Source organism: Canis lupus, chromosome 21, assembly GCF_003254725.2.
Source record: "Canis lupus dingo isolate Sandy chromosome 21, ASM325472v2, whole genome shotgun sequence".
Classification (NCBI taxonomy): Eukaryota; Metazoa; Chordata; class Mammalia; order Carnivora; family Canidae; genus Canis; species Canis lupus.
Window position 1 is genome coordinate 25,597,570 of NC_064263.1, and position 26,214 is coordinate 25,623,783.

Here is a 26,214-nt window from a genome sequence, read left to right on the forward strand (position 1 = left end):
TTTGGGGTTAGAAGAGCTTGCCCTGTTTTCTTTTTTTTTTTTTTTAAGATTTTATTTATTTATTCATGAGAGACACAGGCAGAGGGAGAAGCAGGCTCCATGCAGGGAGCCCGATGTGGGATTCGATCCCAGGTCTCCAGGATCACGCCCTGGGCTGAAGGCAGGCACTAAACCGCTGAGCCACCAGGGCTGCCCACTTGCCCCATTTTCAGTACAACAGAGTTGCTCCATGTCATGGAATATCTCTTCCTAATGCATCTTTTGAATATCACAATTCCCATCTACTTCAGGTTGTACAGAACTTAGGATGACAGCAAATTGCAGACACAGCTTTTGTTTTGGCATCTTTTGGCAAGAGTGACTCTCTTGGCAACTTATCAGACCCATGATTTCCCTTGGACTAGTACCTTTTCTAACTAAATCAACTGGGCAGGCATTTACCCCCTCACTGTGTACCTGCTTCCTGGGTAAATTGGAAATGAACAAGATTTGGTCTCTCTCCTCAAAGAGCATAGCTAGTAGAGCAGATAGACCTTTACAGATCTTAGTGATACATGGGAGTGTATGACTGGGCTACTCTATGGCAAACTTGAAATTGCCTGCTCCTAACTCATCAGCACCTTGGAAAAAAAGTCACTTCTCTCTGGATTCAGAGAGAAAGTTAAATGATCTTAAGATCCCCTCTAATTCCAAAATCTTATGATTTTATGAAATACTACCAAAAAAGCTCAATGCCAGATAGAAAAATAGGAAAGACATTTGCCCCATGAAGGAAATGTCAGTTGAGATAGTCCTTGAAGAATTTTAACAGGAGATAAAGAAGGGCTTCTAAGTGTGAAAGAAGGAAATGAAGGAGATATGCCTAGTACAGTGTGTCAATGAGTAGTACATTCTGGTAGTAAGTGTTGAGAACTGTCCAAAGATATCAGCTCATCTAAGAATATCATATCCTCTGTGAAGGGAGTGTTTTGTAATTCTTTCCCACTCTATTCCCTGTAGTCAGTATTATGGAGCCTGTGTCATCCCACTTTCAGCTGAAGGATATATTTTGTGAAAGCTCTACTAGCAATGTATTTAGTGCCTCCCTTATTCATGGTGTCACTTTTCCTGGTTTCAATTACTATGGTCAACCATGGAAGCAACTATCTGGAAGCAGATGACCCTCCTTCTGACTTATTGTCAGAAGATCAGTAGTAGCTTAACACTCCATCACAGTGCCTACGTCATTCACCTCATTTTATTTCATCACATAGGCATTTTATTGTCTCACATCACCACAAAGAGAAGGGTGAATATAGATACTTTGAGAGAGAGAGACCACATTCCCATAACTTTTATTACAGTACATTGTTGTAATTGTTATATTTTATTATTATTGTTATTTATCTCTTACTGGGCCTAATTTATAAATTAAACTGTAGCATAGGTATATATGTGTAGGAAAAAAACATAGTCTATGTAGGGCTTGGAACATATCCCCCAGGGATAAGGAAGGGAGGCTACTGTATAAATAAAGGAGAGATATGGGCACAGAATAGCTTACTGAGTCCCAGTATTTATTTAACCTGCTTTTAAATGACACACTGAAATAATTTAGAAGGATTTGTATCTCTCCACCCTGGCAGATAACTGGCAAGGTGCATGAAGGAGAAATACACATCTGGGGATCAAATTATTTCTTCCATTATAGGTGCCAACAAAAGCATTAGTCATCAGGTTTAGAGTTCCCTTCCATCTGGAAAACATGGTTAATTCTAGTGTTAGACAGTAACAGTGTAAAGTGCCTTATTAACAGTCCAATCATGAAATGGGCAGAAGACATGAACAGAAATCTCACCGAGGAAGACATAGACATGGCCAACAAGCACATGAGAAAATGCTCTGCATCACTGGCCATCAGGAAATACAAATCAAAACCACAATGAGATACCACCTCACACCAGTGAGAATGGGGAAAATTAACAAGGCAGGAAACCACAAATGTTGGAGAGGATGCGGAGAAAAAGGAACCCTCTTGCACTGTTGGTGGGAATGTGAAATGGTGCAGCCACTCTGGAAAACTGTGTGGAGGTTCCTCAAAGAGTTAAAAATAGATCTGCCCTACGACCCAGCAATTGCACTGCTGGGGGTTTACCCCAAAGATACAGATGCAGTGAAACGCCGGGACACCTGCATCCCGATGTTTCTAGCAGCAGTGTCTACAATAGCCAAACTGTGGAAGGGACCTCGGTGTCCATCGAAAGATGAATGGATAAAGAAGATGTGGTTTATGTATACAATGGAATATTACTCAGCCATTAGAAATGACAAATACCCACCATTTGCTTCAACGTGGATGGAGCTGGAGGTTATTATGCTGAGTGAAGTAAGTCAATCGGGGAAGGACAAACATTATATGGTCTCATTCATTTGGGGAATATAAATAATAGTGAAAGGGAATAGAGGGGAAGGGAGAAGAAATGGGTAGGAAATATCAGAGAGGGAGACAGAACATGAGAGACTCCTAACTCTGGGAAACGAACTAGGGGTTGGTGGAAGGGGAGGAGGGCGGGGGGTGGGGGTGACTGGGTGGCGGGCACTGAGGGGGGCACTTGATGGGATGAGCACTGGGTGTTATTCTGTATGTTGGCAAATTGAACACCAATAAAAATAAATTTATTATTTAAAAAAAGACATGTTTTTAAAACATACAGTCTATTTACCTTATAGAATTGGGATGAAACTAAACTTACTTGACTATTAACTCTTTGCCTTATATATTATGCTGTGGTACAAACTATAGGATTGGGAAGAAAAAGAGAAAAAGAACCACAGAGTATAACAACATATTTTTCAAGGAGAGCAGTCTGCTAATATAGTTATTCAGTTGATGGTTAACTAGAGCTCATACCTAACCTCCTGTGGTTAGATTGCTGCCAGTAGCCCCATCAGCCTTTCTTCATTCCTCTCTTCTCTTATTTTCCTTTCTTCTCTTACTCAAAAGCCCATATCCAGTTTACAACCTAATTTTGAAATTGTTATTAATTTTAGAATAGAAAAAGTTATATAACTAGATTACAAAAAAATTAGAAAGTTCAGTAGAGAAAAAAAATGACCAAAAACTCCATCTTTTTAACACCACTGTTAGCAACTTGATATAATTCTATTCTCTTTCTACTGTCTTTTTTAAGATTTTTTTTTTTCATTTATTTGAGAGAGAGAAGAGAGAGAGCACAGGAGGGCATGTTAGTGGAGGAAGGGGAGCTGAGGGAGAAGAAGCACGCTCCCAGCTGAGCAGGGATCTTGAAAACAGCCAACGCTAGGGGTCAGGATCATGACCTGGGGTCAGGATCATGACCTGAGCCAAAGGTGAACGCTTACCTGAACAACCCAGGCACCCCTACTATTCTTTTTTTTAAACATATTTATCAAAATAAATAAATAAATAAAATAAACATATTGATCATAATAATATTAATTTAGTATATTTTTCCATCTAACATGCCATTTTGCTGAATGATCTCCATAATCTTTCTTTTAATGTCTGCATAGTATTCGATCAGAAGGCATACTATAATTCACTTAACTATTCTCTTACAGGTTCAATATTTAGATTGCTTCCAGATATTCTAAATAAATAATACTTTAAAATATATTTGTGTACCTATTTATATTTCTCTTTTCCTTACAGAGGATTTTTTTCTGTAATATAGGTTCTTAGAAGTAGAATAGGTCAGGGGTGCCTGGCTGGCTCAGTTGGTGGAATGTGTGACTCTTGATCTCAGGGTTGTAAGTTCAAGCCTCATGTTGGATATAGGGATTACTTAAAAATAAAAAATGAATAGGTCAGAGATTTATAGTTCTTTAAGATTAGCTTTTGTTCTGTTACTTTGCCCTAGGTTCTCAAACTATAGCTGACAATATTTACATGACTTCCTTGTCTCTAGCCATTTCCCCCAGCTGTTATGCACAGACATCCTGACATCCACTTTGTTGTGCAGCCTCCCTAAGTGTAAGCATTTTGCAGAGTTGCATAAAAATAAATTCTGACTTCCCTCATTGTGAAGATCATGCTGAATGTGTTTTGAAAGGCAAGGGAATTGAATATTTTTAACCATCAGGATGGTGGTTAATTTCCATCTGCCTCATTAATGTGTAATAGTCTTTGCAGTATAATGGGCTTTGTTTTTGAATTATGAAATCAGTTTTTGGCTTGCACTAATCCCAAAGAAAGGAAACAATAGATTTTTGTAATAAAATAAATGTAAGCTGTAGAAAGTAATAGAATACACCTGTACAACCTTCAGGCATTTTCTGTATTTACAGTTTTTCCAAACGGGCAGTGGTTTTTTTATTGAATTAAACTCTGTACCCAAATAGCCTACACTATGAGTAAAATTTACATTTCAGATTTTAAATAGGATAAATTTAATTCAATTCAGTAACATTTATTGAACCTACACTGGTCATGAGACCTTTTGCTAGGTGCTGGGAGTTGTCAAACGGAGTATAATGTCTGCTGAGTTTGTATCCACAGATGGGGAGAACCAGTCTCACTGATGGCCAAGACCAAAAGGGGGGCATTGAAAAGATTTGCAGAATTTCACTCCTAAGAGAAGTGTCTCCACCTGTATTACGTTCTTCAACTTTCTTCATGGCCATAATAACAAGTCATGTGCCTGACGTAAATCCTTATACATAGTATATGTTCAAAAACATTAATCTGAACCTCAAGACAAATAGTTTAATTCTACTAACTAAACTTAAAATACTACTATAAGGAGGGAGTTCATAGATAAAGCATCTATTCTGTACCAGGTACTGTGTCAGGCACATTCATACATTATGTCACTTAATGATACAGTTAATTACAACAGTTCTGAATGTTTTTACAGATGAGGAGATAGACTTGTGAGAATTAGCTCTCCTTCCCAACAGCACACGGCTAGTAAGTGGAGAGAGCTAGGATTTGAACTCAGATACATCTGCCTCTAAAGTCTTGCCCTTTACCATACTTTCTTATTCTATGGATGGCCCTTTATTCCTGTGACCTTTCTCATGACTCAGTGTAATTGCTGTGCATTCCTTTTTTTTTTTTTTTTTTAAGATTTTACTTATTCATTCATGAGAGACACAGAGACAGAGAGAGGCAGAGACAGGAGAGACAGGAGAGAGCTAGGATTTGAACTCAGATACATCTGCCTCTAAAGTCTTGCCCTTTACCATACTTTCTTATTCTATGGATGGCCCTTTATTCCTGTGACCTTTCTCATGACTCAGTGTAATTGCTGTGCATTCCTTTTTTTTTTTTTTTTTAAGATTTTACTTATTCATTCATGAGAGACACAGAGACAGAGGCAGAGACATAGCCAGAGGGAGAAGCAGGCTCCATACAGGAAGCCCAATATGGGACTCGATCCCAGGATCACGCCCTGAGCCCAAGGCAGACACTCAACTGCTGAGCCACCCAGGCGTCCCTCTTTTTTACTTTTTAAAACTATTTTAGTTAACTTTCAGCTTCCTTCTTAAGGTTGTTTTGGATATTCTGGGTCTTTTGCATTTCCATATGAATTTAAAATCAATTTTCTACCAAAAAAACCTACCAGGATTTTTTTTAAATAGGATTGTGAGGAAGGGGAGGTGGGCGGGGGGTAGGGGGGACTGAGTGACGGGCACTGAGGTGGGCACTTGATGGGATGAGCACTGGGTGTTATTCTATATGTTGGCAGATTGAACACCAATAAAAAATAAATTTATAAAAAAAAAAGATTTGGGGATCCCTGGGTGGCGCAGTGGTTTGGCGCCTGCCTTTGGCCCAGGGCGCGATCCTGGAGACCCGGGATCGAATCCCACGTCGGGCTTCTGATGCATGGAGCCTGCTTCTCCCTCTGCCTGTGTCTCTGCCTCTCTCTCTCTCTCTCTCTGTGACTATCATAAATAAATAAAAATTTAAAAAAAGATTTGATTTCTTAATGAAAGAAAAAAAGGATTGTGATGAATCTAGATCAGTTTGAAGACAATTGATATTTTAACAATATTGAGACTTCCAGTCATTAACATAATACCTCTCCATTTATTTAAACCTTTAATTTAGCTCAGTATTTTTTTGAAGATTTTATTTATTTCCGAGAGAATGAGAGAGAGATAATGAACAGCGGGGGAAGGGCAGAGAGAGAAACAGACAATACAGGACTCTCCCAGGACCCTGAGATCATGACCTGAGCTGAAGGTAGATGCTTAACTGACTGAGACACCCAGGAGCCCGCTCAATATTTTGTAGCTTTCAGTATATAAGTCTTAAACATCTTTTTTCAGACATAACTGTTTTATGGTTTTGGGTGCTATTGTAAATGGTTTTTTATTTTAATTTCCAGTTGTTCATTGTTAACACATAAAAATATGATTTTTTGCATATTGATCTTGTATCCTGCAACTCTGCTAAACTCAATTTGTTAGTTGTAATAGCCTTTGTGTAGATTTTCTCTGTAGATAGTCAAGTCACTTGCATATTAAGACATTTTTACTGGTTCCTTTTTTCCCCTTATTGTAACAACGAGAATCTCCAGTACAATGCTGAATCAAAGTAGTGAGAACTGACAGATGTCCTAGCCTTGTTTCTACACTTAGGGAGAAAGCATTCAGTCTTTCACCATTAAGTATGATGTTAACAGTAGGATTTTTGTAGGTGCCCTTTACCATGCTGAGGAGTTTTCCCTATTCCTATTTAGATGGTGATAGTACTAGATGTTGGATCTTGTCAAATGATTTTTCTTTTTTAGTTTGTTTATATGATATATTGCATTGATGATTTTTCAGCTATTAAGCCAACTTTGCATTACTAATAAACACCACTTGAATCATGATATATTACCATTTTTATATATTGATTGAAATTGATGTTAAAGTTTTGATAAGAATTTTTATATCTCTGTTTACAGCAGATACTAGCCTGTAGTTTTCTTCTCATGTAATGTTTTATCTGGTTTGGTATAATGCTTGTCTTAAAGTGATTTGAAAAGTGTCCCTCCCTCTTCTGTTTTCTGGAAGCATATGTAGAATTGTGTAGAATTGTTTATTCTAAATGTTTGATAGAATTCATCCTAGTAGTTACCTGAGCCTAGAGTTTTCTTTGTGGAAGTTCTTTTTTAATAACAAACTCAGGGCAGCCCTGGTGGCGCAGTGATTTAGCGCCGCCTGCAGCCCGGGGTGTGATCCTGGAGACCCGGGATCGAGTCCCACATCGGGCTTCCTGCATGGAGCCTGCTTCTCCCTCTGCCTGTGTCTCTGCCTCTCTCTTGCTCTCTCTGAATGAATAAATAAATAAATCTTTAAAAAAAATCACAAACTCAATTTCTTTAGTAGATAGATGGTTACTCAGGTTATTCTTGAGTGGACTTTGATCATTTGTGTCTTTCAAGGAATTTGTCCATTCTATCTAAGTTGCCAACTTTATTGGAACAAATTGTTTATAATATTCCTTTTTTTTATTCTTTGATTATCCAGAGAATATGTAGTAGCTTCACTTCTCATTCTTGATATTGGTTATTTGTGTCTCCACTTTCTTCCTGATCATTCTGCTAGAAGTTTACCCATATCAAATGGCTTTTCACAAAGAAACAGCTTTTAATTTCATTGATTTTTTTCCCCTGTTTTCTTTTTTCTATTGTAATGATTTCTGCCCTGGTATTTATCTTCTTTATTCTGATTAGTTTGGATTTAAGTAGTTGTTTCCTAAATTTAGGAAATTGTTTTCCATCCCCCAGGGATCACCCAGGGATCACTGTCTTTAAGTGCATGATGTCCAGTGTTCATGTATTTTGAGCAGTTTTTTTAGTTGTTTCTGGAAGCAGTTTAAATCTGGTCCTTGAAATATCAGAAAGGGAGACAGAACGTAAAGACTGCTAACTCTGGGAAACGAACTAGGGGTGTTGGAAGGGGAGGAGGGCGGGGGGTGGGAGTGATTGTGTGACGGGCACTGGGGGTTATTCTGTATGTTAGTAAATTGAACACCAATAAAAAAAAAAAAAAGAATTATCCAAAGGCAAAAAAAAAAAAAAAAATCTGGTCCTTGATATTCCATCTTATCTAGAAGTAGAAATCCATTTTGCTGGTATTTGCAACATCATCCTTTATAATCTACTTGTGTTGTATTTGGAATGATGTTCAATGTGATCACTTCTCTGTCCAAAAGAAACTCAGAGGTTCTGCTAATAAGTTATGAGGAGCTGCCTTCCTCTATATTGAATATCACCAGATTCTTTATGCAATTTCTTCTTTCCTCATAAAAAAGAGCAATTATTTATTAAATACCTTCTATATATCTAGCATGTGTTATGGGGTTCAATATGTTACCTTATTTAATCCTTATAATACCCCATGAAGAAGTAATTGTTTTCATTATAAGATAAGGTCATTGGAGTCAGAAGTTAAATAATTTGCCCGAGGTCACACAACAAACAGTAAATGATATAGTCAGCATTCAAACTCAAATCTGTCAGACTTAAGGACCCAGTATTGCTTTCTAGTTTGTTACAGTACCATAAAGTTGGTGAAACCCTTTAGAGGTTGTTTTGCTGCGTATAAGGAGATGGCTACTAATACCAACTCAGAATGCTTTTTCTTATCTACCCTTGCAAAGTAAGCATTTTACAACAACTAAGAAAGGAAAAACATTAGTACAGCTAGAAGGAATAGTTTTAATTGAAGTTGTCAGGTGACAGGAAGGAAAAGAGCTAAGAGAGCAATTGTTAAGAAGCAGAGGAAGAATGTGATTTTAGAAATGCTGGGTCAAGAAAACATTGTAACAGTGAAGTTACAGAGGGTGAAAGAGGGAAATGGCAGTTTATTCAGCAGTGACATATTTTGGAAAGCTGCTGGAGCAAAGAAAAAGCACATGGCCCTGACCCTGTTGCTGTCACTGCAACTTCACATTCCCTTCCATGAGAATCAAACAATGAACTCAGAATAAAGGGGAAAGAAAGGAATGTTTAGTATCAAATAGTGTTGCCAAGATAAAACATTTTGGATTGATTCCCAGTGCCACAGCACAGTGCATATTAACATTCCTTATATATTTTTAGAAACAAGTTCTACCCACATTGGCTTTAATTTCAGTTTTTTATAGACATATGGGTGTTTTGTGTTGTTTTGTTGCAATGCCCAGTTGTGTTTTTTTTTTAATGTCTATAACCTATGTCCTATAGAGTATGAAAGCAGTGTCTTCCAAGTATATGTAAATATTGAATGGGCAATTTCTAACATGCGATCCTCATCTTTTATATGACTCAGTGCCCTTTTGGAATATGATGGTATCATAGCCTGAGATGATTTGAAAGGTCAAGATTTGAGTCTTATTTTATCATTGACCTGACTGACCATAGATGAATTATTTGTAAGATGAGGCACATACATGATTATCTCACTCAGCTGTGAAGAATTTCCAGTAATAGTTATAAGTAAGAATATTACAAGGGCTTTGAAATGTAGGCAATATATTTGATAGAAAATATGTGTAATTTATTCTTTTAGAAGGCTCTATAGAATTTTAATAGCAATTACGAATAAAGTCAGTTTTGGGCGCCTGGGTGGTTCAATGTTTGAGCCTTTGGCTCGGATCATGATCTCGGGGTCCTGGAATCGAGTCTCACATCGGGCTCGCCAAAAGGAGCCTGCTTCTCCCTCTGCCTGTGTCACTGCCTCTCTGTGTGTGTCCTTCATGAATAAATAAATTAATAAAATCTAAAAAAAAATAATAAAGTCGGTTCTAAATGTTAATAATTACTCAAGAGAAATCACTTTAATTCATTAAAAAGTAGAATTGCACAATATAGGTAGCCTCTACTTTGCAACTTGCTGAATGCAAGGTCTTCCCTGACCTTCTCCAAATACCTCTTCCTATTCACAGGCCGCCTTGCACATTCAGCATTTAGTGGTAGCATTTTCTCCAGTATAGAGTATGAGTTCATGAAAAGCAAGCCGTATCCTTCGTTTCATGTCTGCGAGCCTAGCGCAGTGCTCAGCATATCATAGGGATTTGATATTTCAGCTACTCATTCTATTGTGAGGCCTAATTCTGACTGTCCAGTCTTTATATCTTTAATATATAAATAGGCATGCCTTTGCATGTTTGGACATTGGAAAAAGTAGCTAAATAAATGCTTATGTGTAACTAGAGACAAAGAAACTTTGGCTGTTTTGTTTCCTGTTTGTTGGATTTTTCGTTTAAAAAGACATGCTTGTTCTAATAGTCCAGATAGTACAGAGGTACATAAAACACAAGTCAGTCATCTCTAGTCTCCAGTCAGTTTTCTTACTCTGCCTCCCCCATCAGATATTTATGTTCATATAAATACTATTTGTGAGCAGCCCGGGTGGCTCAGCGGTTTAGCACCGCCTTCAGCCCAGGGTGTGATCCTGGAGACCCAGGATCGAGTTCCACGTCTGGCTCCCTGCATGGAGTCTGCTTCTCCCTCTGCCTGTGTCTATTCCTCTCTGTCTCTCTCTCTTTGTCTCTCATGAATAAATAAATAAAATATTTAAAAAATAATAATAAATACATAAATAATTGTACTTTAGTATCATGAACAGTACTCGAGGCAAATATATTTTTAACACCTAGTTATTGAATACTATACTGAGAGTGAACAACAGAATGATCATATGGGTACAGGATGGTTGTGCAGGTACCTCTTTTACCCTCATGACCTTGTGGCTAGTTGGGATCCATGGCTTGCTGCCACTGCCCAGCATCACAAGAGAATATTGTACCACATATTGCTAGCCTGGAAAAAGATCAAAATTTAAAGTATGGTCTCTAATGAATGTGTATTGCTTTCACACCATCACAAAATGAAAAAATTTTAGGTCAAACCTTTGTAAGTTGGGGACCATTTGTAAATTACATGAGCTATTCAGAACTTTATTTTTACAAAATAGTCTTTGTGCTAGATGGTTTTGCCCAACTATAGGCTAATGTAAATTCTGAGCATGTTTAAAGTAGGCTAGGCTAAGCTATGATATTCAGTAGGTTAGGTGTATTGAATGTATTTTCATCCTAGGATAATTTTCTACTTATGATGGGTTTATATAGACATATCCCCATTGTAAGTCAGGTAAGATCTATAGTCTTACCTTCTTTTGCTTTTATGTCTCCATAATGGATTCACAAAAGTGAAATTGCTAGATCAAGTGGTATGTTTAGTTTTTAATTTCAGTAGGCTAGTATTTTTTTAAGGATGTATCAATTTACATTTCTACCAACAACAGAGAAAAGCCTGTTTCTCTATATCCTTGATAGCATTTAGAAACCTTTCCAATGTTTCCCTGTATGTTCAGTTTAAAATGTTAAGAGGCCTTTATTAGTATTTAACAGTGAAAAGGGAAAGGATGCTGATAAACAACTCTTATATATTTGAAAGAGATTTTACTCTTGGTTTAAAAAAAAAAAAAAAAAAAAAAAAAACTTGGGACGCCTGGGTGGCTCGACAGTTAGGTGTCTGCCTTTGGCTTAGATTGTGATCCTGGAGTTCGGGGATCAAGTCCCACATCAGGCTTCCTGCATGAAGCCTGCTTCTCCCTCTGCCTATGTCTCTGCCTCCCTCTCTTCTCTCTCTCTCTCTCTCTCTCTCTTCTCTGTCTCTCATGAATAAATAAATAAAATCTTTAAAAAAAAAAAAAAACTAATACTTTCAGGGCACCTGGCTGGCTCAGTCAATGGAGCATGTGACTCTTGATCTCAAGGTTATGAATTTGAGCCCCACATTGTGTGTAGAGATTACTTTAAAATCTTAGGGCATTAGGGTGGCTTAGCCACGTAAGCATCCAACTCTTGGTTTCAGCTTAGGTCATGATCTCTCAAGGTTGTGAGATCAAGCTCCCTGCATGGAGCCTGCTGAAGATTCTCTCCCTCTGCCCCCCCTCCCATGTGTGCACTTGGGTGCATGTCCCTCTTTTTCTCTCCCTCTCTCTCAAAATAAAAATAATAAAAAAATAGAATCTTTTTTTTAAAGATTTTATTTATCTATTCATGAGAGACACAGAGAGAGAGAGAGAAAGGCAGAGACAGAGGGAGAGGGAGAAGCAGGCTCCATGCAGGGAGCCCAACGTGGGACTGGGTCTCGGGTCTCCAGGATCAGGCCCTGGGGCTGAAAGCGGCGCTAAACCGCTGAGCCACTGGGGCTGCCCATAAAATAGAATATTAAGGGGAAAAAAACGTGGTCCTTTCATAACTGGAAAAATGCAAGTGAGAATAGATACTTTTTTCCATTAAAAAAAAGATACTTTTTTTCCTACTTGCAGTTGAATAAGTAAATTATATTTTGAGGGATGCCTGGGTGGCTCAGCAGTGGAGCGTCTGCCTTCGACCCAGGATGTGATCCTGGAGTCCCAGGATTGAGTCGCGCTTCGGGCTCCCTGCATGGAGCCTGCTTCTCCCTCTGTCTATGTCTCTGCCTCTCTCTCTCTCTGTCTCTCATGAATAAATAAATAAAAATTTTTTAAATTATATTTTGAAACAGGTTTTAAGTTTTTTTTTTTTCCTGCTTTCAACCATTTTCTTGAAGTAAGCAAGCTAGCCAGTGGCTTCTAATTTTCCCTAGCTCAATGCAGATCCTGAAAGAGAAGAAGGAGAAGAGTTTGAAGACAATATGGATGTTTTTGATGATAGCAGTTCCAGCCCTTCTGGCACCTTAAGAAATTATCCACTCACCTGCAAAGTTGTTTATTCCTACAAGGTGCGTATTTCTCTAACCTATTGCTCATATTAAATTGTGGCAACTCTGAAGATCCGTGACGGTGTCTATCCAGCCTCTTATACTATGCTTACTATAAAATTGTTCAGTTAACATTAGAGATAATACAACATAATGGTGAACAGTCTAGGCACTGATGTCAGACTGCCTGGATTAAAATCCTGTCTCTGCCACCTGCGTTCTGTGTGACCACACTAGTCCCTTGATCTCTGTGAGCCTCAGTTTTCTTATCTATATTATGGGGTAATATCATAGGGCTAGTTTAAAAAGTAAGTGAGATAATACTTTCATTTTATAGCAAAGGACTTGGTACAGTGCCTGACATCTAGTAAATTTTCAGTAAATAGGAACCTTACCTCATTATAAATAGCCTGCTTTCACCCAAGACCCTCCATTACAGTGACCCTCCAAACTGATACTAACCACCTCTTGTTACCATGGTAAGAAGGGACCTAGATAAATAGATGCCAGAATTTCAAAACCTAATTTGATATAATAGTTCTTAATCTCTCTCACCCCTGCTCTACTTTCACATAAATTTCCCTACCCTCATCCAGTCCTTCAATCAGTCCTATTGACTCTACCTCCAAAACATATCCTACATCCATTCACTTTTCACCATCTTGGTCTAGGCCATAGCTTCAGTTACTATAAAGGAAAAAAAAAAAAAACACCATAATTGATTATCCCTTCTGCATACTTGCCTCCCTCCCAAAAGTCCATTGTCCACTTTGCAGCCATACTTATATTTAACACATAAAGGAGATTATTTTATTTGCTTGCCTAAAAGCCTTTTATAAGCTTTCCATCACACATAGAAAAACAAACTCTTCCCTAGAGTCTGTAATGTTCAGATTGATCTGGCCCCTGACAGTCTCCCTAGCTTCATGTCGGACCATTCCCCTACACAGCCCACTCACCATCCATTAACCACTGTGACACCATGCTCCTTCCTAACTTGACAACTTTGTACTTGCTGCCCCCTCTACCTAGAACTATCTTTCCCCAAATTTTGATTGGCTGCATACTGCCCTTTATTGAGGCTTAGCTCAAATAGTGCCTCTTCAGGCCTCCCCTAACAACCTAAATATAAAACCAACTTGTCATTCACTACTCTCTATCCCATTGCCCTTTCCCTCTTATTTACTATATACCATTTACCACCAGCCAAACTTAATCCTATTTGTTTTCATATTTCTTTGTCTTGACTCCTTACTAAAGGTCCATAAAAGCAGAAACCTTGTCTGTATCTGTGTATCTTGTCTGTGTGTCTTCAGCACCCAGGATGGTACTTGGCACACAGTAGGTCCTTCGTGAATAATTGTGGGATGAATAAATGAATGAGATAAGGAAGGCATAAACAAATGAGTCCTTCTCTGGCTCCCATACTGATGGACACCCAGTGGTTAAGGGACAATAGAGGAAGAGTCTGGAGAGAATCTTCAATAGCCATAACTGGGGGACAGTCTCACTCCCACCATTCTTGGAAGGCCAAAACTTGGCAGTATATACTCTTCAATATCAGTGATTCCCAGACTTTTTAGTTTAACATCTTTTCATTATATAGATATATAGATATATATATAGTTGTAAAGGTGTTATAGAGTATTATAAAACTAGGGTTGGGAATGTTTTCCCATCTTACCTCTCAGTATTATATCTACTTTGAAGTTGTAGAATTAAAATTTAAGGTCCTTAAATGGAAAGAATCCCACATGTCTGAGTGATCAAACAGCTCACATCCATCCAACATTCCCTCTATTGGCATATGCTAGGCCATGTCCCTAGGATTAACCAGACTATAAAATCTATTTAATCAGTTAATCACTGAACAATTATTTAGTGCCCAATATATGTAAGTTTCAGGGAACGCAAGAATTAATGTGACATAATTCCTGCCCCTCTCCTCTTAGAATGGATAGTCTGGGGGAAGTAAATATTAAGCTGAAAAATAGATTATGTATAAAAACATTTATAGTAAAAGTTAAAACCACTAGATGAGGTGGCACTTAAATTAGGTCATGAATAAGATCTTCCTAATACAGTGAAAAGGGAAAGAGCCTTCTAAGCAAAAAAGAAGAGCAAATACAGAGACCCAGTTTGATGAGAGTATGGAGTGTTCAGGAAATGTTACATTCAGTAGTGGGTGAGCATCAAGTGTAGGAATTAGAGCAGCTGGAAATAAAGATATTTGCTGTCAGATAGTAAAGGGCCTTGTAGACCAGACTAAAGTATGGCTTTTAACCTGACTGGTAGGAACCTTTGGATGTCCTAAAATCAGATTGGGCTTTTAAGAAGGTCATCCTGGTCATTGTATAGATACTGTACAGATTAAAATAGAGAGAAATGAACTATAAGCCTAATGGTGATTCCTATAGTCCAGACCAGGAAATGAGGCCTGGATTAATCTTGTGAGAACAAAGAAAAGTACTGTTTAAGAATTAGATTCAGAAGCCTTAAAAATGCTCCTAACCTTTGACCCTATTAGCATATATCTCAAGGAAATGACCCACAATATAGAAAAAGGTTTGAAATACAAAATATTCTTTCATCATAGTACTATTTTATAATAGTTCAAAGTTGGCTGTCCAATAAGAGAATAGTTAAATAAATTAACCATTCATATAATAATATACATAAAATGTTATGAAGATAATTGATAATATTTTTTAATTCATATTTATTATTTATTTATTTATGATAGTCACACAGTGAGAGAGAGAGAGAGAGAGGCAGAGACACAGGCAGAGGGAGAAGCAGGCTCCATGCACCGGGAGCCCGACGTGGGATTCGATCCCGGGTCTCCAGGATCGCGCCCTGGGCCAAAGGCAGGCGCTAAACCGCTGCGCCACCCAGGGATCCCGATAATTGATAATTATATTAATGAGAGTTTTATGTAAGAAGAAATATGCCAGAAGAGTAAGACGCCAAATTGAATGTACCTTAAGATTTCAATTATTCGGGATCCCTGGGGTGGCACAGCGGTTTAGCGCCTGCCTTTGGCCCAGGGCGCGATCCTGGAGACCCGGGATCGAATCCCACGTCGGGCTTCCGGTGCATGGAGCCTGCTTCTCCCTCCGTCTGTGTCTCTGCCTCTCTCTCTCTCTCTCTCTCTCTCTGTGTGACTATCGTAAATTAAATAAATAAATAAATAAATAAATAATTTAAAAAAAGATTTCAATTATTCAATTTCTCAGCTTTTCTACAATGAACATGTATTATTTTAATCAGGAAAAAGCACATTGTTTTCAAATAGAAAACAATGGTAGTAGTCAGAATGGTAGGACATAGCTGCTTCTAGAGTTCTAGTTGCCACTGGGGCATTAGGACTTAAGGAGGCAATGCTAGAGCATGTGTTTATTTAATAAACGTTTCCTGACCACTTGCCCACTTTAGTTGGGATAAATGAGAGTAATTACATTTCCTGTATTAAGTAAGTCATTCTACTAGGAACCCTACAAGGGCAAACAATTGAGTAGAGTGCCATGGTAGTTCATGGTAGAGAGTGTGCAAGCCTTACAACAAAAGGAGGAAGGAGCAACCAGCTCATTGTGGATGGTCTGGAAAAATATATTAGCCAGGTCTCAAATCATGAGTAATAGTAATAGCTACCGTTTGTGAAGTATCATGTGCCCGGTACCATGTTTATGTTCTAATCTCTTTAATGACGCAATATGGAAGATATTATCAACCAACCTGTTAATTCAACAAATATTAATTGAGCACTTCCCTTGTAATATCCTGTGATCTTTTCTAGGCTTGGGGATATGGCATTGATGAATACAGACAAAAATCTCTTCCTTCATGGAGCTTACATTCTAATAGGAATAAAAAAGAAAACTGAGGCTCTGCGAGGTCTATGGTCACTTGCCTTTAGAAACAGACTGAAGGTGGACTCGAATCCACAGTAATCTAAATCTGTTCACCAGGTGGGAAAGAGTGAGCAGGACCTGGAAAAAGAAGGAACAGCCTGGTAAAAGCACAGAGGCAAGGAATAACATGGTGTGTTCAGAGTATAGGGAATAATGTGTAGGGCTAAAGCATTGAGAGACCATGGTGACCAAACTCTCTAGAGTCTTGAAGTCTATGCAGAGGACTTGACCTTGTCAAGTGGAAGAATTTGTCACTGTTTGGGGATGGTATGATCAACCTAGTATCTGCTGATATTGCATAATACCACTGAACAACTTGTATGGACCTCCATGACTCTTACAAGGGCAACAGTATATTTAAAGGTGTTCTTATCCTTCCTGCTTTGTTTTTACACAGACTGAAGTCAGGTTGTATTGATACTTTTTTAAGTCTTGCCTAGGAATTAGGGAAAGCCTTTGTTATATTGTTGCCTTTTGCTGGTATAGTCAAAGCATAATGTGGTTTCGGATTAGCAAAGAAATTCCATTGGAAAAGCTATCATGAATCAATGAGCTTTTTTCCCTCAATTTTGAAGTGAGGTAATTTACTTAAAATACTGGTCACAGAGTATTTCTGTGACTTTTCAGCCATTTTCAATACCATTTGAACATTTCTGGCAGCTATGGCAACATCCATAATCTGGGTTTGATGAAATATTTTAATGCACATGAAATGGGAAATGAGTCTTAATAAAATGACCCTTTTTCTTGCCTTATTTTTGCTGTTTAGCTTAGAGATATTTTACACTGTGGGATTGTGAATTTTGAAAAATGATATGGTCTTATAATTTGGTTATATAGTTGTAAAATCTTGGGACTTGGGGAATGCTTTTAAGACTGTTCACCAGAGAGCCAGGAGATACCAGCAGGCCTCTCCCTACTACATATGATAGGCAAGTCTCTAGGAAACAAAGCCACACAGTTTCTCTCCAGCCCCTCTTCAGAGCCTCTGAGAGTGTGCTCTCAGATTCTATAATCTCAGGAGCAGTATTAGGAGCAGCATGGCCGGTGCTAGTGGATTCCTGCTATCAGAGATAATAGAACCATCAAAATTAGCAGCTTGTACAGAAGCACCTAAGTGGATCAGCCCAGTCTCCACAGTTAAGTTAGAGCACAATAATCCAAATTGTGACCAATCTCAGTCATTTCCTTCCCAACGCTCTTCTCTTGGCCATCGTTTATCATACAATGATTCCAGATCAGTTCTAGGCACTGCTCAACCTGTCATCCAATCCATGTACATAGTTCTTTGCATTTTCACAGTATGCACTTCCATGGTAGCCCTTTGGTGCAGTTCTAATTCAGTGCTTGTTTCTTTGCCTGTGCTTCCCAAATCATCATGGTTCTCAGCTTATTCATTTCACCCTGACTCCCCCATCCTCCCCAGAAGGGCAGGATTGTCATTTTGAAGAAATGGATTCTTCAAAATTGTCATTGGAAGGATCTATCTAGTCAATAGATATATAAGCTGGAGCTGGAACCCTGGTCCCCTGCTTCCAGCAGAGTGCTGTGTTCACTGCATCTGACTGCCTCTTGAGGATTCCATTTCTCCAGTTTTTGTTATGGCCTTATTTTGTTTAGTTTTTTAAAGTAAAACTTCACCTCATTACGATAGTTTTACAACACTTAAATTTTTATGTTCAATATATTTTTCAGAATCATTTCAATATTTTAATCCCCAGTTTTTGTTATGATCAGCACACATCTGCTCTTTATCTAACCTTTTTAATTTTGTCCATGACCATCCTACATTGCAGGCTTCTCAACCAGATGAGTTGACCATTGAGGAACATGAGGTGTTAGAAGTGATTGAAGATGGAGATATGGAAGACTGGGTAAAGGTATATTCCTTTGCTCATATCGCCCCTTCTCGTGACATTTTTAGGAGTTTGTTTTGGTTCTTGTTTTGCCTTGTCCAGATTCTGTGTACAAACCTGTTTTGTCCCGTGTCTTTTACTCAGGCTCGAAATAAAGTTGGCCAAGTGGGTTATGTGCCAGAAAAGTACCTACAGTTTCCCACCTCGAACAGCCTACTGAGCATGCTGCAGTCCTTGGCTGCTTTGGACAGTCGGTCACACACATCCAGCAATTCCACGGAGGCCGAGCTCGTTTCAGGCAGCCTCAACGGAGATGCCAGTGGTAAAGACTGAAACAAGGCACTCTTTATTTGGTCACACTTGGCCAAAACAGTATTGCCATGGAGTCAGCCTTCAGTGGGTTGAAAAGCAAAACGTTATTCCTATTCTATGTTTTCTTTTATTTGGTCACATTTATCCTGTACAATAGAACCCTGAAGTAGATCTTCAGTGAGTAAAAAAATTACAGCTTTACTCTTACTCTGTATGATGCTCTTTTAATTGTCATGTGAGCATAGGGGTGGTTGCAGAAGTAACCTGGCTATCCATGTTCTTAGGCATTTTTCTCCGTTTTGCTACCTAGTCTGTTTCGTGAAAGCACTTTATGACTATGAGGGCCAGACAGATGATGAATTATCCTTTCCTGAGGGAGCGATCATCCGAATCTTGAACAAAGAGAACCAGGATGACGATGGCTTCTGGGAAGGGGAGTTCAGTGGGCGGATTGGAGTTTTCCCATCGGTGCTAGTGGAAGAACTTTCAGCGTCAGAAAACGGTGACACTCCGTGGATGAGAGAGATTCAGGTACATGAGAGGGGAGAAAGCTATATTAAAAGGTATTTAAAGAAAATAACTCCCAAGAGGTGGTTGGTCCGTGCAAATGTGGGGTATGACCTCAGCCCCACCTTCCCACTCCAATCTTCTGTTGCTGGGTTTCTACAAAACTGAGTTTGCAAAAGCAGAGACTCACCAACCTGGCTCTGGGGTAATGGTTGTATAACACCTCCATTTGCCCACTTTCTGTACTCTCAATTAGTTAACCAGAGAGACTTGACTTTACAGGAAACCCCTAATTCGGATCTGTCACAGCAGGCCTGGCAGATCCAGGACCATAAGGAACAGGTCTCCCCACCTTGTTTGTGTGATATTTTGACCACTTAGTCTGGTGCTTACAAAACCCTGGGAAGTCAGAAACACCCAATTATTTTATCTTAACAAAAAAAATAGAGCTTGTCCCCTTTTTTTGTTCTTCACTAGATTTATTGAATTGACTCATTTGGTATATTTTCAGTAGAACTCTAGAGAAGAATGGTTTGATTTAATGACTGTTTATGATAAACTATAATCAGTAGTGTAAGGAGATATCTGAAAGGAAACAGTTAAATGCATCACAAAATTGGGTTTGAGGTTGTTTTTCTCAGCTCACATGCTTCTAATGAGGCTGACAAAAATTGTGAATAGTTGTATCTGAGCTGCAGAAAAAGGTAATATGTCTGAATTAGAGAAGCCAGCTTGCCTCTCCTTCCAGAGGTGAGCACTTTGTAACCTCTCTCTTTCCTTTGTGGCAGATCTCTCCTTCCTCCAAGCCACCGGGTTCCCTGCCTCCACTGCCACTGTATGACCAGCCTCCCAGCAGCCCTTACCCCAGCCCAGATAAGAGGAGCTCTCAGTACTTCCCACGTTCTCCTTCAGCAAATGGTAAGTGTTCTCAGCATGGATCTAAATTCATTTTCATTCAGAAATCCACTTGTTGGGATCCCTGGGTGGCTCAGCGGTTGGGTGCCTGCCTTCAGCCCAGGACGTGATCCTGGAGACCCGGGATCAAATCCCACATCAGGCTCCCTGCATGGAGCCTGCTTCTTCCTCTGCCTGTGTCTCTGCCCCTCTCTCTCTCTCTCTCTCTCTCTCATAAATAAACAAAATCTTTTAAAAAAAAAATCCACTTGTTTACCTGAAGAGCAAACAGATCTGCATTAGCGTTTTTATTGCTCAACAACACAAATAAAATGAACTGCTTGGTTCCCACCCTCAGAAAACAGCTTCCTTGCCGAATCGCCAGGATTCTCACAAGCACCAAGGCATACTCCTGAGACCTCATATGGCAAACTGCGACCCGTAAGTTTCTCATCTGGCAGGGTTACAGAATGTACAGTTCTTCTAAATTTAAAGTTAAAAATTAATGTCTCCCCACAGCCTCTGTGTTATGCTAATTCCCCCATGCAAGGGTCAGGTGGGTTTGGGAGGATAAAAAGAACTCTTAAAAATGAAGGCTATAGATGGGGTGCCTGGGTAGCTCAGCCGGGTAAGCATCTACTCTTTGTTTCAGCTCAGGTCATGATTTCATGAGTAGTTGGATTGAGCCCCATGTCCTTGGACTCCCCACTGAGGATGCTTGAGGATGCTCTCTCTCTGCCCCTCCCCCACTTGTGCATACGTGAACATGCAGGCTCTCTTTCTCAAAAAAGTAAATCTTTTTTTAAAATGAAGGCTATAGGGCAGCCCGGGTGGCTCAGCAGTTTAGCACCGCCTTCAGCCCAGGGCGTGATCCTAGGGTCCTGGGATTGAGTCTTGCATCAGGCTCCCCGCAAGGAGCCTGCTTCCCCTCTGCCTATGTCTCTGCCTCTCTGTCTCTCATGAATAAATAAAATCTTTAAAAAAAAAAAAATGAAGGCTATAAAAATCAACACATCTTAGAAGATCTAGTCTACTCTGGCAGTTTTCTCACTGAGCCTTGGTGAGATATCTATGAAAGTATATTTAAATTATAGCAAGCTCCATGAGCATTAAAGTTGCCTCATTGTGAAACAAAAGTACTTTTTTTTTCAACAAGTAATTATTGAGAACCTATTTTCCAAGCTTATATTTAGCCTCTTTTGAGGAACAGAGATGAAATGAGATACACTTCATGCCCTTTTGAGGTTTAAGAGCTTCTTTCAAGGGGCAGCCTGGGTGGCACAACGGTTTAGTGCTGCCTTTGGCCCAGGGCATGATCCTGGAGACCTGGGATCGAGTCCCGTGTCAGGCTCCCTACATGGAGCCTGCTTCTCCCTCTGCCTGTGTCTCTGCCTCTCTCTGTCTCTCTGTGTCTCTCATGAATAAATAAATAAAATCTTTAAAAAAAAAAAAAGCTTCTTTCAATTCTCAAGGAGAGTCTACTCTTATAAATAATAACCTCTACTCACCCCTTACTCCATGCCATTGACTCCTTCCCCCTCACCTCACTGTGAAACAGCTCTTCCAAAGTCATAACTTTCCCACACTCATCCAGTACATTCATTTTCCTTTAACTGCTTTATCAGCATTTGACACCATTCCTTGAACTACTCACTTCCTTTGGCTTCCTTCGTTCAGCAGACATATATTGAGTGCCTTCCTTGTCTTTGTTTCTTTATCCTAAATGTAATAGGACACCATTGCAAAGTTGTAAGCAAGAAAGTGATGTAACTGGTTTTGCATTTTTGAAACATTGCTATGGCAGCAAAGTGAGAGTGAATGGAAGGTGGCAGAATGGACATGGGGAGCCATTAGGAGGCTGGAGCAGTGGTCCAGGCAAGAGGGGATGGCAGCATAGACTGCTGCGTATGAGTGGACTAGTTTGTTCCACAGCCCTTTCCTGGTTTTGCTTTCTCCTCTCTGGTCCTTTCTTTTTCATTGATCTGTACAGGCTTCTCTGCTTCAACCCATCACTGCTGATGTTTCTCAGGGTCTTGTCCATGGGCTGCTTCTCCTAAAGTCATTAAACTCACTCTCCCTGTGCAATTTCATGTACTCCCACAGCTCTAATAGCCATTTATTCACTGACAACTCCCAGACTTCTAATTGCCAATCCAGTCTCTTCCTTGAGCCCCAGCCTTGCAGACATCTCAATGTATACATACCACAGCCCAAAAACTCAGCAACAGTGAGTTAATTATCTTCCCTCCCAGACGTGCTCCTTCTCCTGTATTCTTGGTGAGTGGACCCCCCGTTCTACCAATGGTCTGGCATTATTCTTGATAATTCCCTGGCCCTGCCTCTCACAAAGAGTCATCACCAGATCCTGCCACATTTACCTTGGAGACGGCTATCAAATCCTTCTTCTCCTGCTTAGGTCAGACTACCATCAACTCACATTTGCTTGGCTACAAGAGCCTCCTAAACTGTCTTCTTACCTATACTCTTGCCCAACTCCCATCTTTTCTCCAAACTATTATCAAAGTCATCCTTTCACACATCTAGTCTGATCTCTTGCAGCTCTCCTTCCAAGAAAGGCTGAAAGATTTTCAGTTCTCCGAGCATTGTTCTGGGTTCCACCTCCAGGCCTTTGCTTTAGATGAGGCTTTAAGGGCTCCAGTACTCTTATGCCCAGGAAGCTTTCAGCCTATCATCAGAACTCCTTGGTGTGGGATATAGTGAGAATTACTTTGGAAGCACATACTGTTATGTTCAGAGCATTTGAGACCACTGAGGTGCCCGTGCCTCTGCTAAATGACCTGTTGTGATTTGAGTGCGTCAAGCCTTGAGTCAGGAAGCTGACTGACAATCCGTGTTTTTGTTTCCTGCTCAGGTCCGGGCAGCTCCCCCTCCACCTACACAGAACCACCGAAGGCCAGCAGAGAAGATTGAGGATGTAGAAATCACACTGGTGTGATGATGGGTTTACCCATTTATTACTGCTACAATCAAGGCCAGGCTTGGCGTTTAGCCAGTCTTGTTCTTTAGGCACCTTTGCATGATGATGACTCTTGAACAGAGCAAAACCAAGGAGGATTACATGTGACTGGGTGGCCTGGTGGACTCCTCCCACGTTTTGAATATTTTGTGCCTTTTTTTGTTGTCATTTTCTATGTCATCTCTCCTACCATAGCACAAATCTTAATGGGCCCTAGAAGCACAGGGGGACAGCCCTCATGCCTATCAGTGGTCCATTTTTATATGAGACTCAAGACCAGGCCTCATTCAGGGCACAGTCACAGAGAAACTGATCATGTGCACTCGTACAGTATATTACTGTGGCCACAAGGATGTGGCAAAGATCCTCATCTTTCTTCAAGTGGCTTTTGCTCTTCTGATTGAGTTTAATCAGATCACTTTGGCTACATAAGGAACTAGAAGGAGGGATTTCAGGAGAGGCTGGCTCCTCCCCGCAGTTAGTCCCCAGATTGAGAAACTGAAACCTTATCAGAAAAAAGTGGACTGCCCTGAGTTTATCGCCAATTACATTAATGCACATTTCTTCCTCAACTAACAGATTTAAAACAGTAACAGTGTCCTTTGTATTAATATTTACGCCATTCATTTAGTGTTAGTGGAGCTAATATGGAGGGGCTGAACTCTAATAGCCAAATCTTGTCCATCACATAAACTAATAGAAAGGAGGCTGTGGCTGAAGCAGAAATGGAGCTTCCAGAACTGAAACAAGCCGATTTAACGTTCTTTTTGTATTTGGGTATTTTTCATCTTAATTTTTGCAGTATATATTCTATTGCCTGGTATCTTTAGAATCTGAACATCTAGATAAATTGGGTACACATACTTGCCTTGTTGAGCTTCTCCACTGGGGAAGCCCTTTTCATTATTTTATTCCCAAGCTGGTACATGAGCCCAGACAGCCAGCTTGTGGCTGCTCCAGACCGGCAACCACCCCCCACAGAAAAGTATAGCTTCCCAGGTCCCACTGACTTGACATCTCCTTGGGAGGAAGAACCTGTGGCTTATAGAGGAAACCAGCTTCCTATGAAAAAGGACTAAAAGACTGCACACCATGCACAAGTGCAAATTGAAAAGGCAAAGACAAGTTCTCTATGTCACAAGGAGAGCCAAGAATAGCTTTCTCCACAGGCTAGCATGGTAGGTGCCCAGAGTAAGTCTCTGCCGGCTTCCACCTCCTGGAGAAGATAGGGAGTGCCGAACCCAGGGACAAAGGGATTTTTCCAGTTGCTTTTTTTTTTTTTTTAAAGAAATCAAATTTGCAGAATTTAAAAGTTGTATTATGCTTTGAAAACTCCATCCCTCCTAAGAATCTTTAAAAACTTGAAATGCTCGCCAAATGTCCCCATGGGATTTTTGATCAAAAGTCAGGTTATAGCTGAAGAAATCTTCAGTTAGTCATTTGATCACTTCAGTGACAGTACCCAGTGACGAGTGTTCTCTATGATTTGGGGTTTTCATTTTGTTTTTTGCATTTCTTAACCTGTTGATCTATTTGAGGTCTTTTTGTGTTTATCAAACTTATTCTTAAGTTTAAAAAAGTTAAAAGGGTGGCTTTGTAAGATTTTAAAGTTCTCTGACATGTTAAAAATCTTCAAAGTACTTTTAAAAAATATTTCAAGTGCTTAAATCAGGCAGTTCTCGCTACCCAGTCTTATATTCTCTCTTTAGCCAAATTGTCCTTGAATCTGGATTTTCCACATTCTCAGAGAGTTATTTGCAATCTTTTGTTATATTTTAAAATATTTTTTGGAAGAGCTGCTAATTTTATTTAAAAAACAAAAAACAAAAGTTGTAAAAATATGCCTCCTTTTTAAAAAGAACCCCTCCCTCCAAGACATGTAATCCAGCATCACAGTGCACAGGGCCAGGCTCGGAAGGAGTGCCTCTGTGCAGATGTGCTTTCTTTACAGTGGCTGTAAAAAGTTTGTATTTATTATGTATAAAATGTTGAATAATAAAAAAATGGAATTAAATTTTCTAAGCTTCCTTATAAAAATATTTGGGTAAATAGACAATGCTTTTTATAAAGACATTCCTAGACCTTCCTTTTTAAAACCATAAAACAGATACGGAGAGGGGGAAATAAATTCCCAGTTAAAGGCTCATTCCCTCTGGCTGTCAGCCAGCCACACTGAGGACCAGGGCTCAGTCTATTTGGAGAGGTACTCCACAGTTCTCTTCTTCCCACAGCTGGGTACGTGCAATATGTATTCTTCCAGACATTTTCTGTGCCTAAATGTATACATGTACACATTGCCTTTTTATATATGTGGGATTATATATTTAGGTTTACCTCATGCTTTTTGAAGGCTGTCTTATATTCCATGGTTTGGATGTATCATAATTTAAGCTTGCTATAGTGTCTCCATCCATTTGCTGTTAGAAAGTTGAAAATAATATCTTTGTACATCATTCTTTATAAATTTTTTCCAGTAAAGATATTGGGTAAATTCTGAAATACGTAATTTGAGAGCCAGAAAGCTATATGAGTATTTAATTTTGTTAGATTTTGTCAAATTGGTCTCCAAAATGATTGTATCTGTTGACACTCCCACTAGCAGCACAGTAGACTTTGGAGTCAGAAAGTCAGAGTTAAATCCTGGCTCCCACTTGACAGCTGTGGGAACCAAGCCTCCACATCCTCCTGGAAACCTGAGGATAACACTGTGGATCCAAGAAGGATGCAGCAAAGCTGCAGCACCAGGTGATCACCACCAACATTCCTCACCATCAGCTCTGACCTTCCCTTCACAGCTGGGTCCTTGCCCTCTTCCAGGCTTATGGTTACATAAGGCTGTCACGGGAAGGAGTGCTTCACAGAAATATGGGAAGGTGAACACTGAATACCACGTTCAATACCATTCTTATCTTCTGCCTTCCTCTCCTAATGAAAGCTGCTCGTGCTTGGGGCTGCTGTTTAGTCTGTGACCAGGAGACACAGTTAAACTAACTGCCCCACCCCAGCATCACAGCTACATTTTGGCATCCTTCATCAAAGGCACTAACTGTAAAACAATGAAGCCATAG

At 39.6% G+C, this 26,214-nt stretch overlaps 1 protein-coding gene across 6 annotated transcripts in view; it reads left to right on the forward strand.

Moving 5' to 3' along the window:
• FCHSD2 (FCH and double SH3 domains 2) overlaps nt 1–25,160 on the forward strand; it is a 333,702-nt gene extending 308,542 nt beyond the window's left edge. For all 6 annotated transcript variants that reach the window (XM_035703856.2, XM_049098913.1, XM_025459111.3 and 3 more), the window contains 7 exons: nt 12,576–12,710; nt 18,397–18,480; nt 18,601–18,778; nt 19,079–19,299; nt 20,064–20,193; nt 20,528–20,610; nt 23,042–25,160. In XM_035703856.2, coding sequence (XP_035559749.1) covers nt 12,576–12,710; nt 18,397–18,480; nt 18,601–18,778; nt 19,079–19,299; nt 20,064–20,193; nt 20,528–20,610; nt 23,042–23,125 — 915 coding nt within the window. In that variant the 3' untranslated portion in view covers nt 23,126–25,160. The remainder of the gene's footprint in view (nt 1–12,575; nt 12,711–18,396; nt 18,481–18,600; nt 18,779–19,078; nt 19,300–20,063; nt 20,194–20,527; nt 20,611–23,041) is intronic.
• Nucleotides 25,161–26,214: the final 1,054 nt, after the last annotated feature.